This window comes from Herpailurus yagouaroundi, unplaced genomic scaffold (assembly GCF_014898765.1).
Source record: "Herpailurus yagouaroundi ecotype Mexico unplaced genomic scaffold, PumYag 189, whole genome shotgun sequence".
NCBI lineage: Eukaryota > Metazoa > Chordata > Mammalia > Carnivora > Felidae > Herpailurus > Herpailurus yagouaroundi.
The window spans coordinates 2,389,089-2,409,637 of record NW_024412420.1 but is presented as its reverse complement, the minus strand read 5'-3'; the positions used below and the strand labels follow the sequence as shown (position 1 = coordinate 2,409,637).

General features: G+C 40.0%; 1 protein-coding gene across 5 annotated transcripts in view; it reads right to left on the bottom strand.

Annotated features, from left to right (window-relative positions):
* Window positions 1-1,706: 1,706 nt before the first annotated feature.
* TUBD1 (tubulin delta 1) overlaps window positions 1,707-20,549 on the bottom strand; it is a 31,274-nt gene continuing 12,431 nt past the window's right edge. For all 5 annotated transcript variants that reach the window (XM_040496946.1, XM_040496945.1, XM_040496944.1 and 2 more), the window contains 4 exons: window positions 16,177-16,341; window positions 6,026-6,166; window positions 3,818-4,001; window positions 1,707-2,042 (listed from right to left, as the gene is read on the bottom strand). In XM_040496946.1, coding sequence (XP_040352880.1) covers window positions 1,940-2,042; window positions 3,818-4,001; window positions 6,026-6,166; window positions 16,177-16,341 — 593 coding nt within the window. In that variant the 3' untranslated portion in view covers window positions 1,707-1,939. The remainder of the gene's footprint in view (window positions 2,043-3,817; window positions 4,002-6,025; window positions 6,167-16,176; window positions 16,342-20,549) is intronic.

Genomic DNA, 20,549 nt, shown 5'->3' with positions numbered 1-20,549 from the left:
CGCGGGGCTCGAACTCATGGACCGCAAGATCGTGACCTGGCTGAAGTCGGACGCTTAACCGACTGCGCCACCCAGGCGCCCCCTGATATTTATTTTTAAATAGCTGCTTGATGTGGAAAATCTTACCCTGTTATAGAATATTCAAAATAGATGTTCATGCTCTAGCATTTGACAATAGCTCCCTCTTATGGTTCAAAGCATTCACTTCAGAGGGGAACACAAATACAGAACTGCCAATTTCTTAAGTTCAAATGTGTGTAGTGAAAGTTTAGCCCATATTTAGTGAATCCTTTCTGGAATAAAGGGAAGATTTAGAAAAATATTCCCCTTTCTTGTATAGTTCCATAGTTCCAACATCTCAGCAAAGTGTTTCCAAATTTCTTTATTGAAGCACCATTATTTTTCTTACAAATAAAAATACCAAGTGTTTTCATTGAAAAGATACTATTTTTCATTTATTTTCATTAAAAAAAATTTTTTTTAAGTTTGTTTGTTTATTTAAGTAATCTCTACATCCAGCATGGGACTCGGGCTCATAACCCCCAGATTAAGAGTCACAGGCTCTTCTGACTGAGCCAGCCAGGCACCTCAAAAACATGCTATTCCCATTTAAGAGGTTTCCCTCCAGGAGTACCTGGGTGGCTCAGTCGGTTAAGGTCCAACTCTTGGTTTTGGCTCAGGTTATGCTTTCACAGTTTGTGAGTTCAAGCCCTGTATGGGCTCTGTGCTGACAAAGTTGAGCCTGCTTGGAATTTTCTCTCCTTCCCCCTCTCTCTCTGCCCCCACCCCCCTTGCTCACACACAACACTCTCTCTCAAAATAAATAAAATAAACTTAAAAAAAAAAAAGGTTTTCCTCCTTTTCTTTTTTATCTTTTATTATAATCTAAGGTAACATATAGTATAAAGGTTTTCCTTGGGAATGCAAGCTGGTGCAGCCACTCTTGTAAACAGTATGGAGGTTCCTCAAAAAACTAAAAATAGGACTACCCTACGACCCAGCAATTGCACTACTAGGCATTTATCAATGGGATACAGGTGTGGTGTTTCGACGGGACACAAGCACCCCCGTGTTTATAGCAGCACTATCAACAATAGCCAAAGTATGGAACCAGCCTAAATGTCCATCGATGGATGAATGGATAAAGATGTGGTATATCTATACAATGAAGTATTACTCAGCAATGAAAAAGAATGAAATCTTGCCATTTGCAACTATGTGGATGGAATTGGAGGGTATTATGCTAAGTGAAATTAGTCAGTCAGAGAAAGACAAAAATCCTATGACTTCACTCATATGAGGACTTTAAGAGACAAAACAGATGAACATAAAGGAAGGGAAACAAAAATAATATAAAAACAGGGAGGGGTACAAAACATAAGAGACTCATAAATATGGAGAACAAACTGAGGGTTACTGGAGGGATTGTGGAAGGGGGAATGGGCTAAATAGGCAAGGGGCACTAAGGAATCTATTCCTGAAATCATTGTTGCACTATATGCTAATTTGGATGTAAATTAAAAAAAAAATTAAAATAAAATAAAATGAAATAAAGGTTTTCCTCCTGGGGCGCCTGGGTGGCTCAGCCAGTTAAGCATCTGACTTCGGCTTAGGTTGTGATCTTGCGGTTTGTGAGTTCGAGCCCTACATTGGGCTCTGTGCTGACAGCTCAGAGCCTGGAACCTGCTTCGGATTCTGTGTCTCCCTCTCTCTCTGCCCCTCCCATGCTCATACTCTGTCTGTATCTCTCAATAATAAATAAACGTTAAAAAAAATTAAAAAGTTTTCCTCCTTTTCTGTGGTTATGGTATGCCAAAGGAAACAGCATTCACCTTTGTTACTTTAACAGGTAGGGATCTGAACACCTTACAGAAAAAGTAATATTGAAAATTGTTTAGCCCCAAAATGATCTAGGGTACTTTTTCTCCTCTGTTGGCGATCAGAGATTGCAGTAACTGGCAACAACTTGTTCCAACAATGTGAAACTGTCCAGAAAGTCCTCTTCTTCAATTCCAAATTTTGTGTACTGATGAATGTAGGCTCTGATGAAAGAAACAGAAAATGTAAAATAAAAAAAATCTCAGAGAAATTAGTAACTCCTAAAATCAAACCATAAATAGAACTGTCCTAGTTCATGAATAATTGAAGATGGAAGAATCTCTTAAATGTCTTATATTTGTTTCAACGTTTATTCCAAAGATTAGTAAACTTTGAAAGTTTATGTCAAGCTCCCCGCCTTTTTAGTATCCAAGAGAGTGACAGTAAGAAGCACATAGGAAAAAGAAGCTTATTCAGATTTGGTTATCTAACCAAGCACATATTGAACACCCTACAGAGATGACTGGGTTCAATACAAACTCTAAAAGGTGCCCGAGAATTTTTACCTAAGGCTTGAAATGCATTAATTTAGTGCTAGGAATGAAGTGAAGTCTCCCAAGTATTTTTCAGACATTTACTTTGCAGTTATACCAGGTGGTTCTTTTAATACCCCGTACCCTCCAAATGTTCTGAGGTAGGACAAATATTAAAAAGAATGTCAGGGGCAGACATGGATTAAATTGATGTAATAAGAGCTGCTGCCATTTAAGGGGAGTGGGAAGTGAACAATATCAGAAAAGGACAGAGTTCACTGCTGTCCTTTTGGACGGGGCTTGTGGAATAGCCACGTGTGGAAAGGGGGAGCCCTTGGGAATCCTGGATAATCAAAGTAGAGGCCTTGCCAATTAATATGAGGAATTCTGCTTTGACAAGTAATTGTGGCAGAGGTCAGGAGACCTGATAACTCATTTCTTAGGATCAAGCAGACATTTTGTAGTGGCAAATGGAGTTAAACTTGCAATATTTCTTGCTGAACAAGATCAGGATATCTTCCATTCTTCCAAGGATCTTATTTTGGAATACTATTTTATTGTCCCAGCCTTATAATGAAATTTCTACTTTAATTTCATTTTATTTGGAAACTACTCCTTTTATCAACAAGAGTTAACAGCAATGTGGTAGGTATTCTTACATGATTATCTCACTTAATCCTCGCTACATATCCTCTTATTTTGGACCCATTGTGCAGAAAAGAAAATGATGCCTGAAGTAACATGACTGAATTTCACACCTACAAAGTAAGCCATGCTTACTCCATGTTGTAGGTTGAATGTTTGCGTTCCCCCAAAATTCATACATTAAAATCTTACCCCCAAGGTGATAGTATTAGGAGGTGAGACCTTTGGAAGGTGATAGGTCATGAAGGTGGAGCCCTCATGAATGGAATCAGTGCCCTTTTAAAAGAGGCCCATGAAAGATCTTTGCCTCTTTGGCCATTTGAGGACACAGGGAAAGACATCACCTATGAACCAGGAAGTAGCTCCTCAGTAGACATCAAATCTGCCAGCACCATTTAATTTGGACTTCCTAGCCTCTAGAACTGCGAGAAATAAATTTCTGTTGTTTATAAGATATGCAGTCTGTGCTATTTTTGTTAGAGCAAATCAAACAGACTAAGACATTCCAGATCCTGCTTTCTGTTTTAAGATTTATATTCCTAAGGGTAGAAAGACTTGTAGATTTCTGGGCACCTGGGTGGCTCAGTCGGATAAGCAGGTTCAGGTCATGATCTTTCAGTCTGTGAGATTAAGCCCCCCATCAGGATTTGTGCTGAGGGTACGGAGCCTGCTTGGGATTCTCTCTTTCTCTTTCTCTCTCTCTCTCTCCTGCCCCTCCCCTGCTCACATACACTCTCTATAAATAATAAATAAGTAAATAAGTAAGTAAATAAATAAATAAATAATACAAAGAAAGGTTTGTAGATTTATTTTTTACTTACTTTGAAGCAAACATATTCCATGCTTTGCCCACAATCGTATCAAGTGGTTTTAGTAAGAACTGGCTATTGCTGACCAATGCTGCAGACTTCTCATATTTGCTAAATGCTCGCTGGGTTTTCCATACATTGAAAGCATTAACAGGTGCTAACCAAGAAGTATAGAGTGCTGGATCTTTAAATCCTCCTAGAGTAAAACAACATTAAGCCATTGTTCATACCATAAATCATTAATTTTGGAAACAAATTAATAAACAGATTTTTCTTATTTTAATATTTAACCAGAAATCTTTTGTTTTACCTATTTAAAACTAGTTTATAGTGCTTTTAGATAAATGACCCATAGTCATTGTAAAAAAAATAGTAGTAATTCACACCACTCAGAATTACACGCCAGAAGTACTAAGAAGAAAATTTAAGTCAACTGAACAGGTGAAATGTCACCATCCAGAGAAGATTGTGAACATTTTGTTGACCTTCTTGTGTATATAATTTTACACACACGCTGTTCTGTAATCTGTTTTCATTCACCAGTATGGTGTGAACCTCTTTTTCATGTCAATAAATATCACTCATATTTAAAGCCTTAGTATGTGAATATACCATAATTTATTTAACACATTTCCTACTGTTGGGCATTTAGGTTGTTTCCACATTTTTGTGTGAAAGATACTACAGTGAATATCTTTGCAAGAACACCTCTCTGTACCTATGTCATTTGTTGTGGGTAAATTTTTGGAAGTTTGATTACTTTATATATCCTCTTATTAATTCTCTTGATTTAGAATCTAAAATGAAGACTATGAAGAAAATGTTCTGAGGTAGGAGAAAGTATACCATCTGATGGACCTGAAATGATCTCTCTTTAGTTTTCACTTTTTTATCTAAGGTGCATTACAGGGACTAGATTATTTGGTCTTCTTTCTATCATAGCTAGAAGCAGCCAATTTGATACTGCTAAAATCATCAAAGAAGGATAATACAAACCTGGAGATTCGCCATAGAAACAAACTAATAAGAGTACTGCTCTTTGAACCTCCTGAAAATTTTGTAACAAAATGCTTGTCACAGAGATCCTAGTTGTGCTACATTACCTGTTCTCCCCTTCTTTAGTAACAGAGCTCCCCAATTTTAACTGTGCTCATGACACCCTTGCAGCTAGCTGTAGCACAAGATTCAGTCCCAATCAAAGCTATTCAAACATGAGTGTGGTGTGCGACCCTAGGAAAAGGCAGCATACCCTCCTTTGCTCATTCCTATGTGATTTGATGGCTGAAGCTCAAACAGATGTCTTGGACTATGAGGAGGAAGCCATGGGACACCCGGGTGGCTCAGTTGGCTGAGTGTCCTACTTTATCTCTGTCATGATCTCACGGTTTATGAATTCGGGCCACTTGTCAGGCTCTGTGCTGACAGCTCAGAGCCTGGAGCCCGCTTCAGATTCTGTCTCCCTCTCTCTGCCCTTCTCCTGCTTGCACCCTGTGTCTCTCCCTCTCAAAAATAAACATTAAAAAAAAAAAAAAAAAACCAAGAGGAGAAAGCCATAAGGTGAGGACAGAAAGAATTTAATCTATATCTTGTTTCAACCACTTCTATTTTTTGGTCATATTACTGATACAATGCTTACACTTTGCTACTAAAACACAGTTATTATTTTCCTTTCTTTAAAAATAAATTCAGGGGGGAGGCTGGGTGGCTCAGTCGGTTGAGCGTCCAACTTCAGCTCAGGTCATGATCTCATGGTCTGTGAGTTTGAGCCCCGCATCGGGCTCTGTGATGACAGCTCAGAGCCTGGAGCCTGCTTCGGATCCTGTGTCTCCCTCTCTCTCTGCCCCTCCCCCACTCATGCTCTGTCTCTCTCTCTGCCAAAAATAAACATTAACAAAAATTTAAAAATAGATTCAGGGACTTCCTTTTTTCCTAAAATTTTTTATTTTTTTTGAGAGAGTACAAGAGGGGGAGGGGCAGAGTGAGAGGGAGACACAGAATCTGAAGCAAGGTTCCAGCCTCCAGCTGTCCACACAGAGCCTAACATTGGGCTCGAACTCAAGAGATCATGACCTAAGCCAAAGTCCAATGCTTAACTGACTGAGCCACTCAGGCACCCCAGGGGAGGAACTTCCTTTAAAAAACAAACAAACAAACAAACAAATGTGTACCATGTATATGAGCAAAATGTACATCTTAATTTTCACCTTAACTTCTGCTTACCCAGATCTGCACTATGCACATCTTTCCCACGAAGGATGACCAAGTTAGCAATGGAAGTGTTAAAATGAAGCTCCCTGTTGAGAGACACTTTACCAAGAGTAGGAAGTCCTGATAAAGGAGGCCGAACCTGCCAATCAATACCTACCAAAGGAAAAAAAGCAAGAAATTTTATAAATCACTTTGAGCAACAAGAGAAAGATGTATTATGGCAGGTATATTTTACATGTATTTTTATTTGATAAGTAAAAAAAATTTTTTTTAATGTTTTTATTTATTTTTGAGAGAGACAGAGCATGAGCAGGGGAGGGGCAGAGAGAGAGGGAGACACAGGATCTGAAGCAGGCTCCAGGCTCTGAGCTGTCAGCACAGAGCCCAATGCAGGGCTCAAACCCACCAACCGTGAATCATGACCTGAGTCCAAGTTGGACGCTTAACCGACTGAGCCACCCAGGCTCCCCAAAAGTCATTTTTTTCTACTAAATGTTTAAAAATTTTTACCTGGTTGACCAAAATGATTCAAACTATTAAGTCCCGAGAAAGGGATGAAACACTCTGCATAGGGTGTTCAAGGATGGTGGTAGGTGCATACAATGGATTTCTACTCAGGAATAAAAAGAAACTACTGATACACATAACAAACAACATAGGACACATCTCAAGAGCATTATGCTAAGTGAAACGAGTTTGACTCAAAAAAATTATGTACTGGATGATTCCATTTATAGGACATTCTGAAATAGGCAAAACCATGGGAACAAAATTCAAATCAGTAGTTGCCAGAGGCTGGAGTGGAGGGAAGAGACTGCCTACAAAGAAGCATGAAGGAACTTTTTGGGATGATGGAAATACTCTATCTCAGTTGTCATAGAGGTTACTATAAGTTTGTCAAAAGTCATAGAACTATACACCTAAAAAGGGTGAACTTTGCTCTATATGCCTGTATGAACAAACAAAATTCATACAAAAATGTTAATGGATGTAGAAACACAAAACAAAAACAGGATTGAAAATTGACTGGTCATAGGGAAATATTAAGAAAATACTTTAAAAAGTTTTTTTTCTTAAATATTTATTTTTGAGAGAGTGAGTGCGAGCAGGGGAGGTGCAAAGAGAGAAGGGGACAGAGGATCCAAAAAGGGCTCTGCGCTGACAGCAGCGAGTCCAGTTCAGGGCTTGAACTCATGAACTGTGAGATCATTACCTGAGCTGAAGTTGGAAGCTCAAACAACCGAGCCACCCAGGTGCCCCTAAGAAAATACTCTTAAATTATACATAGGATAGGGATAAAATTCAGTGTTCATAACAGACTGATTTTCAGCAAACAGAGAAATACAACAAACCAAAAATTTTGGCATGCTGAACTCAGTAAGAAGACAAGCCAATTTAAGAATTAGAAAGATGTTTGAATAAACATTTCACCAAAAAAGATAATCAAATAACTCTACCGAGCACATTAAAAGATGCTCAACATCACTGTCATTAGGAAAATGCAAATTGAGGGGCATGTGGTTGGTTCAGTCCGTTAAGTGTCTGACTCTTGATTTTGGCTTAGGTCAGGATCTCACAGTTTGTGATATCGAGCCCCACATTGGGCTCTGCGCTGACAGTGTGGAGCCAGCATGGGATTCTCTCACTCCCTCTCTCTATGCCCCTCCCCTGCTCTCTTTCTTTCCCAAAATAAATAAATAAACATTAAAAATGTAAATTGAGGGGCACCTGGGTGGCTCAGTAGGTTGAGTCCGATTTTGGCTCAGGTCACAGTCTCGTGGTTCATGAGTTCAAGCCCTGTGTTGGGCTCTGTGCTGACAGCTCAGAGCCTGGAGCCTCTTCGGACTCTGTGTCTCCCTCTCTCTCTGCCCCTCTCCTGCTTGTGTTCTATCTGTCTCTCCCTCTCTCAAAAACAAATAAACATTAAAAATTAAAAAAAAAATGCAAACTGAAACCACAAGGAGACACTACTTCATACCTATTAGAATGGCTATAATCAAGAAGACTAACAATATCAGATGTTGGCAAGGATGTGGAAAAACTGAAACCCTCTTAAACTGTTGGTGGGAATGTAAATGGTGCAGCCACTTTGGAAGGGTTTAGCAGTTTTACAAAATATTAAATACATACTTATCCTTTGACCCAGCAATGCTACTCCTAGGTATATAATCAAGAGATTGATGGGGTACCTGGGTGGCTCAGTTGGTTGAGCGTCTGACTTTGGCTCAGGTTCGTGGGTCTGAGCCCCACATCAGGACTGCTACTCTCAGCACAGAACCCACTTTGAATCCTCTGCCTCCCTCTGTCTGCCCCTCCCCCACTCACATTCTCTCTCAAAAATAAATATTTAAAAAGTTAAAAAAAGATTAAAAACATATGTGTACACAAAAACTTGTACACAGATGCACACAGCAGCATTATCCGTAACAGATACAAAGTGAAAACAAGCCAAACGTCCAGTCAACTGTTGGACATCTAATTTAAAAAAAAATTTTTTTTTTAACGTTTATTTATTTTGAGACAGAGAGATAGAGCATGAACGTGGGAGGGTCAGAGAGAGAGGGAGACACAGAATCTGAAACAGGCTCCAGGCTCCGACGCGGGGCTCGAACCCACGAACTGCGAAGATCGTGACCGGAGCTGAAGTCGGACGCTTAGCCGACTGAGCCACCCGGGCGCCCCTCAACTGTTGGACATCTAAATAAAACGTCATATGTCCATCTGATGGAATACTATTCAGCAATACAACAAACAGATTGAACTACTGATACATACTACAATGTGGATGAACCTCAAAGACATTAAGTGAAAAAGATCAGGTCCAAAAGACTATTTATTGTATAATTTCATTTATATGATATGTCCAAAATAGGCAGATCTGTAAAGACAGAAAGCACACCGGTGGTCATTTGGGACGGGGGGTAAAAATGGGAGCTGACTGCAAAATGAATACAAGGAACTTTCTGGAGTGATGGAAACGTTCTACAGCTGGCTTGTGATAATGATTGCACAACTCTGCAAAGTTATGAAAAAAATCACTGAATTATACACTTATCATAGCTGTATGTGGTATATAAATCACACCTCAGTAAAAATATTTAAAAATTTATGACACGCTGGGGCACCTGGGTGGCTCGTTGGTTGATCGTCAGACTTAGGCTCAGGTCATGATCTCACAGTTTGTGGGTTTGAGCCCCGCATTGGGCTCTGTGCTGACAGCTCAGAGCCTGGAGCCTGCTTCAGATTCTGTCTCCCTCTCTGTCTGCCCCTCCCCACTCATACTCGGTCTCTCGCTCTCAAAAATAAATAAAAAATTTAAAAAATTAAAAAAAAATTTATGACATGCTATAAAAGCTGTACTTGTTAGATAATTCATCAATCTATATTTCTCAGAAATAAAAGGTAATAAACTCTACCTAAAAGTTACAAAAAGAAAAAATAAATGAAGCCATTCTAAAGTTAGGCCCTTGAAAAATTAATGCTCAAGAAGTGAAAAGGGGGAAAAAAAAGTGAAAAGGGAAAAGTTAAGCAAATAAAATTTAAAATGAGAAGAGAAGTAACCAAAAAAAAGCATTATTGGAAATAAAAATAAATCCAGATGGGTTAAAAAATTTAAATATTAAATATAAAACTATAAAAAATGCTGGAAAATACTAAGGAATATTTTATATCTCAGGCAAGGCTCAGAATCTATAACATAGGAAGATATATGGGTTTGCTGACATAAAAATGTAAAACCTCCATATGATGAAAAATACCACACAAAAGACAAAAATGATGGACAAAAATATTTGAAACCCATGTGACAAAAAAGGGTATAAATCCATAATATTATTTTCCTTTCATCTAAGACACCACTGATTATAAGAAAAAAGATTATCAAATTATGTCAATTATTCACTTAGATTATTAAATTTTATACTTATTGAAATAGTTCTTTTAGAGTAAATTAGGTTTGGATTTTTAAAAATTAGATCATTCTTGAACATCCATAAAAAATATATGTAACAAAATAAATTGGTTCAAGTTTTCCTAAAATGTTTTCACATTCAGTGGCTTTATCACTTTTTGACTCAGCATTAATGATGCCAATGTTTTTCACCCATTATTATTCTCTGTCCCTCCAGAACATCTGTAAGGGAATCCATGAAAACACTAAGTCACTGGCTCCTAAATTAGCTTTCCTATCCTGTAGAGCACCACTGCCTTTGACTCCTGATCAAGGAATGTTGTTAAACTTGTCTGTTCAGCATGATTAACTGCCTCTTCTGTACTGTAGCATAAAACTAAAGGTTTATTTTCTAGAGAGAATATGATTGAGGGTCTCTGGTCTGGAGAACACAAGGCAGAGTTAAGGGTAAGGAACTAGAGAGATCAAGCAAAACCCAGAAAAACCATGACCCCTCTCCTCCCCTCTCCCTAGAACCCTTGGGCTTTGCCTAAACCTTCTGAACAGAACATTCAACACAGGAGATAGGCAAAGACAATATCCAGGATGACAAGTGTACCCTGGTTAGAGAGGGCAAAAAGTCCAGATTGAAGCAGAGCAGATGGCTTTAGGAGAGATTTCTTAAAGAAGATGAAACTGATACAATATTTGAACTTATCAAGAAAAAAATTCAGGGCACCTTGGTGGCTCAGTCAACTGAGCATCCAACTCTTGGTTTTGGCTCACAGTTAGTGATTTAGAGCCCCACATCAGGCTCTGTATTGACAGTGCAGAGCCTACTTGGGATTCTCTGTCTCCCTCTCTCTCTCTCTGCCTCTTCCATGGTCATGCTCTCTCTCACTCAAAAATAAATAAACATTATTTAAAAAAGTTCTTAGGGTATTTCTAATACACAACTATATTTGAAAACCATGTTTAAAAAAAATATTAGGGATGCCTAGCTGGCTCAGTGAGTGGAGCATGTGACTATCATGGGGATGTGAGCTTGAGCTCCATGTCGGATATAGAAATTACTTAAAAAAAGTAAAAGAACATCTTTTTTTTTTTTTTTAACATTTATTTATTTTTGAGACAGCATGAACGGGGGAGGGGCAGAGAGAGAGGGAGACACAGAATCGGAAGCAGGCTCCAGGCTCTGGGCCATCAGCCCAGAGCCTGATGTGGGGCTCGAACTCACGGACTGCAAGATCGTGACCTGGCTGAAGTCGGACGCTCAACCGACTGAGCCACCCAGGTGACTGAGCCACCCAGGCGCCCCAAAAGAACATCTTTTAAAAAAAGAAAAAAAATTAGATAAGTTATTCAACTTAGGACTGAATTGACAGGTACACAGAAAATGTAAGCAAACAAGAAAACAAGGCAATTATTAACTCCAGAGAAAATAAAAAACTATACAGGAAAGGAAAAGTAATTACAGGGTACTACATGGCTCAGTTGTGAATAGCATTTACTTGGTCACGATAATGTAAAGCTGAATACTGCTTTAACCCAATGATGACACTACTATGTTGGAAGGGTGGGAAGACAGAAGGGTGTTTGCAGGGTTTACATTGTGGGAAAAAGCTAAATCCTAACCTTCCACATTTTGGAAGTAAATAGGTAATACCTAAACAATTGAAAAATCAATAGATGGCAATGAAGAGATAAACACAGTAAAAGAACCAGCAAAAAAGTTTTGAAAATGGTTGCTCCTGGGAAGGAGAAAATACAGGAATTTTATGGAATGATTGTTTTAACAACTGGCTTTGTAGAATTACTTGACTCTTTAATCTATGTGCACATAATAAATTATGACACATATATAGTAGAAAACTATGTAGCCATTAAAAAGAATAAGGCATGTCCAAATTTAATGAATTGGAAAGAAGTCCACAAAATAGTTATATTGAAAAAAAGCTATAGAGCAAAAAATACATATAATGTGTTGCCACTGTTATTTAAATTTTTACGTTTATTTTTGAGAGACAGTGTGAGTGGGGGAGGAGCAAAAAGAGAGGGAGACACAGAATCCAAAGCAGGTTCAGGCTCTGTGCTGACGGCTCAAAGCCCCACACAGGGCTTGATTTCACAAACCTGTGAGATTATGCATGACCTGAGCCAAAATCAAGAGTCAGGCACTTAACCAACTGAGCCACCAGGGCGCCCCAAGCATGCAATTCTTGATCTTGGGTTTGTGATATTGAGTCCCATGTTGGGGGTAGAGTTTACTTCAAACAAACAAACAAACAAACAAAATTATAATTTAGCTTGACTCAAAGAGCTAAGCCAAAGCCATGAAAAATTATTCCCATGTCTTATATTTTCATCAGGAGACTGCCAGGATGTGCCCTGCTGAATTGTTATGGACCCATGACTTCTTTGTGCCTTCCATTTCCCCCTTTTTAAGGGGGCTGTCTACCAGTTATGCTATGCCTGGTCCACCATGGTCTACTGATTGGAGGCAGGGGGAAGAAGTGTACTCAAAGAGCTATACTCAAAAAAAGTGTAAATCCACCATACCTGGACCTGCTTTTAGATGATAAGATTCTGGAATTTAGCTTGATGTGCTATACAGAAATAACTTTTGAAGCCTTTGGGAGGGGTTAGGTCTATTCTCCATATGGGAAGACGTGATTTAGTAGGGGACAGAGGGTGGAGTGGTAGCCAGCCTCCAAGGTGAATGCCACTGATCTTCCCTCTGATACTGAAGCCCTTGTATGGTCCCCTCCCACATGCATAGGGCTGACTTTAATAACCAAAAGGATGGTATAGAAATGATGTCGTGTGGGGGCACCTGACTGGTTCAGTCAGAAGAGTATGTGACTCTTAATCTCAGGATCATGAGTTTAAGCCCCACATTGTGGGTAGAGATTACTTAAGTAAAAATAAAACTAGGGGCACCTAGGGGGCTCAGTCCGTTAAGCATCCGACTCTTGATTTCAGCTCAGGTCATGATCTCACAGTGAGTAGGATGGAGCCCCACAGAGGGTTCTGTGCTGACAGTGCGGAGTGTCTCCCTCCCTCTCTCTCTGCCCCTCCCCTGCTTGTGTGTGTGTGTGTATGTGTGTGAGTTTCTCTCTCAAAATAAATAAACTTAAAAAAAATAAAAAGGGACATTTGGGTCGCTCAGTTGGTTAAGCGTCTGACTTCAGCTCAGGTCATGATCTCATGGTTCATGAGTTCGAGCCCCGTGTCGGGCTCTGTGCTGACAGCTCAGAGCCTGGAGCCTGCTTCGGATTCTGTCTCCCTCTCTCTCTGTCCCTCCGCCACTTGCCTTCTGTCTTTCTCTCTCTCTCAAATATATACATAAACATTAAAAAATAAATAAAATAAAACTAAAACTAAAAAAAATAAAAAAATAAAAAAGATGGCATGTGACTTCCAAAGCTAGGTCATAAAAGACACTGTAACTTCTGCCTGGCTCCCTCTGGGATCACTCATTCCTTCTGTTGCTAGGACATATGGAAACAGATACATGGCTGATAGTGATATTAATAGGGTCAATCTTCAGATGGAGTCGTCTGGTAATATACAAAGATTTTTAAAGCTATTTGTTTCAACCTGGTTAGTACATAAATATACTTATTCATGTATCTTCACATATATGAAGATATTTATACATTCAAAGCTCTACCTATAACTATGAAGAAATGTTGACACTCAGAGTCCCGCATGAGAAAATGACTAAGCAAACTGTGTTTTACTGACCTAAGAGAGTTCAAAGCAGCATATACTCTGAGAAACAGTGTGTTCCTTGAGATATTAACAGGTATTACTAGAAAAACGGGTACTGAGGCCAAAAAATTGGGGAAGCATTACTTTAAGATGTGAACTTTCTATTTATCTTCAAACCTCAGACACTATAATCTAAAATCTATAAGGTTTCACTAGTAAGTAAATGTAGAAGAAATCCACTTTCATATTATTGAAACCTAAATTGTTGTTATTTGTGGTAAAATATATGCTACTAAAATAATACATAGTGGTGATTTCTAGTTAGACATGACAGACTGAACATCAGCTTGTCATAAACAAGAAAAAAGGGAAGAGAAGAGGAGACAATAGCAAAAAAACTTTGGAATCTGGAAAGCAAATGAATCAGTGGTGACTGACTTAGCAAGCAGGGGAAGCTTAGAATGTCTGCCCACAGTGGAGAGGTCCTGGGAGCAGGCCAGCCACTTCTAAAAGAGGAGGAAACAAGAGGATTTAGTTAAAAATCTGTATGAGGGGCACCTGGGTGGCTCAGTTGGCGGAGCATCCGCCCAATTTCACCTCAGGTCATGATCTCACGGTTCATGAGTTTAAGCCCCACATCAGGCTTGCTGCTGTCAGCACAGAGCCCACTTTGGATCCTGTGTCCCCTATTTCTCTCTGCCCCTCCCCTCCCCCTCTCCTACTCATGCTCTCTCTCAAAAATAAAATAAACTTAAAAATAAATAAATAAAAATAAAAATCTGTATGAGAAGTGGTGAGAACCCTAGACCCTTCCCCACTCCCTGCAGCAGAGGGAGTGCCCCCCCCTTCATCCTAAAAGGCTTCTGCTCCAGAAAGGCTAAACCAGTCAGGCTCTGGCCTCAGTAAAACTACCTGCTGGGCCCTACGTTCCAGGCTCTGAAGGTACAACAGTAAACAAAACAGAATCCCTGCCCTAATAAAGCTTACATTCTACTAAGCTCAATGAAAGATCCACATTAAGGAATTACAGAATTCCAGGGACAAAAAGGAAATCCTAAAAGATCCAAGAGAAAACAAAACAGGATTAGGAATCAGATTGACGTGAGACTTCTTGTGCATATGTGTGTGTGTGTGTGTGTCTGTGTGTGTGTGTGTATAGCAGTGGTATAAGAAGATTCAATTCTCAATTTCACATTAGGAAGGCAATTGGTAATATCTAAACCTAGAACACAAAATAAGTAATAATACAAGCAAGATACTTAGAAATATGGAGGCAAATTCCAGAAGAGACAGCCAAAACCATTGACAGTGTTTTCATCTGGGCAGTGGGGAAGTATAGGCCAGGGAGCTGCTCTTTTCCTCATTATAAATACATACTGGACAATTACTTGGCTTTATCTAAAAAAATTGAGATATGATTTACATACAATGCAAAGTAAAGATTAAGTATACACTTAGATGAGTTTTGACTATTTGATTTTTTTAAGTTTATTTATTTATTTTGAGAGAGAGAGAGTGTGTGTGCACAAGCTGAGGAGGGGCAGAGAGAGACAGAGAGAGAGAGAGAGAGAGAATCCTACCTAAGCAGGCTTGGTGCTGTCGACGAGAGGCTCATCTCACAAACCGTGAGATCATGACCTGAGCTGAAATCAAGAATCGGATGCTTAACCAAGTGAGCCACCCAGGCGCCCCTTGACCATTTGATTAAAAAAAAATTTTTTTTAATATTTATTTATTTTTGAAAGAGACAGAGCATGAGTGGGGGAAGGGCAGGGAGCGAGGGAGACACAGAATCTGAAGCAGGCTCCAGGCTCCAAGCTGTCAGCAACAGAGCCTGATGTGGGGCTCGAATTCACCAACCGTGAGATTGTGACCTGGGCCAAAGTTGGATGCTTAACTAAGCCACCCAGGCACCCCAGACTATTTGATCTTTTAAAAAAATTTTTTTTCTTTTAATGTTCACTTATTTTTGAGAGAGAGAAGAGACAGAGGCGCAAGTAGGGGAGGGGCAGAGAGAGACAGAGACACAGAATCTGAAGCAGTCTCCAGGCTCTGAGCTGTCATCACAGAGCCCAACGCAGTGCTTGAACTCACAAACCATGAGATCATGACCTGAGGTGAAGTCGGACGCTTAACCAACTGAGCCACCCATGTGCCCCTGATTTTTTAAATATTATGTTCATATATTACTTTGATAAAAATAAAATAAAATAGGGGCACCTGGCTGGCTCAGTCAATTGAGTGTGCGACTCTTGACCTCAGAGTAATGAGTGCGAGCTCCCTGTTGGGTACAGAGATTACTAAAAATCAATCAATCAATCAATCAATCAACAAAACTTAAAAAAATGTTAAACTCCTCTGAAAATTTTTTTCATTTTTGGTTAATGAAACTGTGCAGTGATTAAGCAGTCCTCCTGGGATGTCCTGGTAAGTTTTTGCAGGAACCTCCCTGACCAGAAGTCACCATTATTTCAACTCGCCCAAGCCAGTTTATACTGAGAACTCCAGTGCAGGCTCTTTTCCCAGTTTGTGGCTTGCATGTTTTTAAAATACCCGTTACCTTCTTCCATTTTCGAATTAGAAATGAGCATCTGTCTCAGGTGCTTGAGGAGGCCAGCCCAAGTAAATGTACTGTAAGCCAGTGAGTTCTCAGACATCTGAGGAATGTTACGAATACCCAGCATCTTGAATTCAGGATGGGGGACTAAATTCTCCATTAACTCTCCTGTAAAGAAAAAAACCTGGACTGAATTTTTAAATTCCACAATGTTTCCATTGACCCTTACACAACTATGGTTAGATGGTTTGGGGGGCCAAATATGTTTTCTCCACCAAGGCCAGAATTACTTAAATTTAAAAATGTAAATAAAATTTCAGAGACAATGTCTATTTCAGATCACATATTTGCTTCATTTTGGCACCTATTTTAGCTTGAGTGAGAAAACATACTTTGACAAAAAGGAAACAAGAATGTAGAAGCTAAGAAACTGGAAATATGAACAAAATATGTAGCTACACCCCAGGAATCTAAGTGAGCATCAGAGCTAATATGCTTTTATCATCATTCATATCCACTAAATATTCCTTTAGAAAATTTTCTAGATCTCTTATTTATTTTATCTGGTTAAAGGATAAGCAGGGCATGTTAAAGGAAATTCTACTAGGGAAAAAAGACAAGATTAGTGATTCCTGAAGACAGGAATACACCTATCTTTAGAAACATATTTGTAATGAAACAGGATTATGGAAAAAAGCTAATTTGTTTTGCATTCAGAGCTGTTTTATATATTTTTGGGAAAAAACTTGAGAAAAGAGAAAAATATATTATTATAACAACATGAAATATAAATTTTGTAACACTGAGTGCAAACTCATCTTATATCCTAAAGAAAAGAACAAATTTTGACACAAACATCTACAAAGTTTTGCACAAATTGATCTTATGACTAGTGGACTTTCCTCTAAACATGAATCTTTTTTTTTTTTTTAACGTTTATTCATTTTGAGATGTGCACTAGGGAGTGCACAAGTGGGGGAGGGGCACAGAGAAGGAAACAGAATCCCAAGCAGGCTCTGCACCATCACAGCAGAGCCTGATGTGGGGCTCGAATTCACAAACCGTGAGATCATGACCAGAGCTGTGATCAAGAGTTGGATGCTTAACTGACTGCACCACCCAGGCACCCCTGAACATAAGAGTCCTTTAATGCAAAATACCTACAGCTGAATTTTATTGCATAGCACAAACAATAGTCAACAAATATAGCACTGACACATGAATGATCATTCTTTAGAAAGGTAATTAATGATCTACCTTTAAATTTTTTTATTTATTTTTATTTTTTTGAGAGTGAGAGAAAGAGCAAAGGAGGAGCAGAGGGAGGGGGAGGGAGAGAATCCCAAGCAGGCTCCATGCTCAGCACGGAGCCCGACATGGAGCTCTATCTCAGGACCCTGAGATCATGAACTGAGCTGAAATCTAGAATTGGATGCTCAAGCAACTGAGCCACCCAGCCTCCCCAACACATGAATTATTAACGGTCACAATCTACTTTTCCCTCCAGCCTTCTTGTTTACCTACTCTCATTTTTAACCATGCCAAGACCTTGTTAAGACCCTATTATGGACTGAAGGTTTGTTCCCCCCTCAAATTCATATATTTGAAATCCTAACCCCCAAGATGATGGTATGGTAAGGGTGGAACCCTCAGAAATGGGATTAGTGCCCTTCTAAAAGGGGCCCCACAGAACTCTCTAGCACCCCCTGCCATGTGAGGACACAGTGAGAAGATGGCCATCTAAGAACCAAGAAGAAGGACCTCACCAGACACTGTACCTACTGGTGCCTTGATCTTGGACTTTCCAGCCTTCAGAACCATGAGAAACAATGTTATGTTCTAAATAAGTTACTTAGTAAATAGCACTTTTGTTATAGCAACCTAAATGGACTAAGACAAACTAATCCATGGACCTCCTGCCTTCTCAGTCCATCAGTCTTCCCCTTGCTTCACTTCTTTTCTTACCCGGCTATTTGCCCCTGTCTCTTCATCAAATCTTCCTAAGTGAAAGTCCAATCTTGGACCAGCCCCACTCCTCACATTCTCTGTTGCTGTCAGAGCATTGCTGTAGAAAGTCACCCCACATCACAGACTGGGGCCCCTCAGAATTTAGATGCTCACTAATGCTGATGCTTTGTTGTAAAGGTGACATCTCCTCAAACACCTGAATGGAGCCATGTGGGTATCTGAGGTCATTTAGTACAGAGACTCTGAGGCACAACAGATATATCTGAGAAAAAGCATGGAGGCCAATGTGGCTAGAAGAGAGAGAGCAGGATATAAGGTCAAGAAAGCAATGGAAACCAGACAGAACAAAACCTTGCATGTGATTACAATTACTTTGGCTTTAACTCTGGGTGAGATGGGAAACCTCTTGAAAGTTTTGAATAAGAGAGTAACAGGATCTAATGGGATTTAACCTTTTAGACAAGTAAAGCCAGAGTTCAGTCTGGCTGCTAAACTTTAGAAAAGGCTGTGGGCTGGCAAAGGTTGAAGTGGGAAGACCAGGTAAACTTCCAGCTAACTTATCACATGACATTTCCATTAAGATATGGCAAAGGCACCTCACACTCAACATGTTTAAGACCCACCTCTTTCTTTGCCCCATACTATGCCTCACAAATCAGATCTTTTTTTAGTGTCCCCAGATCCAGCAAACATCACTACAGACTACACTGTTTTGTAACCCAGGGCCCCATGACTTATGCTCTGCACCTCCCTTTCTGTCATTTTCCAGATCCAATCCATCACCTGGTCCTCTGCATTTTACTCCACCCCCAATTTCTCTCAAATCTATCCTCTTTATCTCAATGTGTTTAGTCTCATTTAGCAAGGACCTGTTATATGAGAGGCATTGTTCTGAGGATAGCAGACACAGTGGTGAGCAAGGTAGACAAGGCCTTACTTTCACAGAGCTTCTATTCTAGTGGTTAGAAACAAAGAACAGGGGCATCTGAGTGGCTCGGTTGGTTGAGTGTCCAACTCTTGATTTCCACTCAGGTCATGATCCCAGGGTTGTGGGATAGAGCCCCATGTCAAGCTCTGTGCTGAGCCTACTTAAGATCCTCCCTCTCTCCTTCTGCCCCTGTCTCATGCTGGTGTGTGCTCTCTCTCCCTCTTGAAAGAAAGAAGGAAAGAAAGAAAGAAAGAAAGAAAGAAAGAAAGAAAGAAAGAAAGAAAGGAAGAAAGAATAAAAGAGGTAATAAATGAACAAAACAATGTCAGAAAGTAATAAATGGTGGGAAGGAAACAAACAGGATGATATTATAGGTGCTCGCTCCTCAAATAGGATCATGGAAGGCCATTTTAAGAAGGTAACAGTGAGCTGAGACTTGAAAGATGAAAGGGAAATGGTCAGGAGAATACTCCTGGTAGAGGGAGAAGGAAGTTAATGAGGACAGCAAGAACGGACACCCTGGTGAGAATGAGCTGGGCTATATGATACATAATGAGGCCCCTGAGGCTCTGTTCATGAACAGGGGAGAATGGCAGGAAAGAAGGGAAACTGGAAGACAGAAGATAAACCACATACAATAGAGGCAATTATAGACTTTCCTGTAAGAAAACTGGATCTAAGATTTAAATTAAAAAAAAATTTTTTTTAAGTTTATTCATTTATTTTGAGAGAGACAGAGACAGAGTGAGCGGGGGGGGGGGGGGGGCCAGAGATAGGGGGAGAGAGAGGATCCCAAGCAGGCTCCACATCATCAGCACAGAGCCCGATGCGGGCTTGAACCCATGAAACTGTGACATCATGACATGAGCCGAAACAGAGAGTCGGATGCTTAACCGACTGAACCATCTAAGTGCCCCTAAAAAACTTTTTAAAAATATCTACTTTTGAGAGACAGAGAGACAGAGACAGAGAGAGACAGAGAGACAGAAAGAATGAATGGGGGAGGGGGAGCAAGAGAAGGGGACAGAGGATCTGAAGTAGGCTCTGTGCTGACAGCCCGATGCAGGGCTCAAACTCTTGAACCACGAAACCATGGCCTGAGCCAAAGTCAGATGCTTAACCGACTGAGCTACCCAGGTGCCTCTGGATCTAAGATTAAAAAAAAAAAAATTAAAAAAAAATTTTTTTAACATTTATTCATTTTTGAGAGACAGAGAGAGACAGAGTATGAGCAGGGAAGGGGCAGAGAGAGAGGGAGACACAGAATCTGAAGCAGTCTCCAGGCTCTGAGCTGTCAGCACAGAGCCTGACACGGGGCTCGAACTCACGAACTGCGAGATCATGATCTGAGCCGAAGTCGGACACTCAACCGACTGAGCCACCCAGGACCCCCCTCCCAATTTTTTTTAATGTTTATTTATTTGAGAGAGAGAGAGAGAGAGAGGGAGAGAGAGAGAGAGAGAGAGAGAGAGAGAGAGAG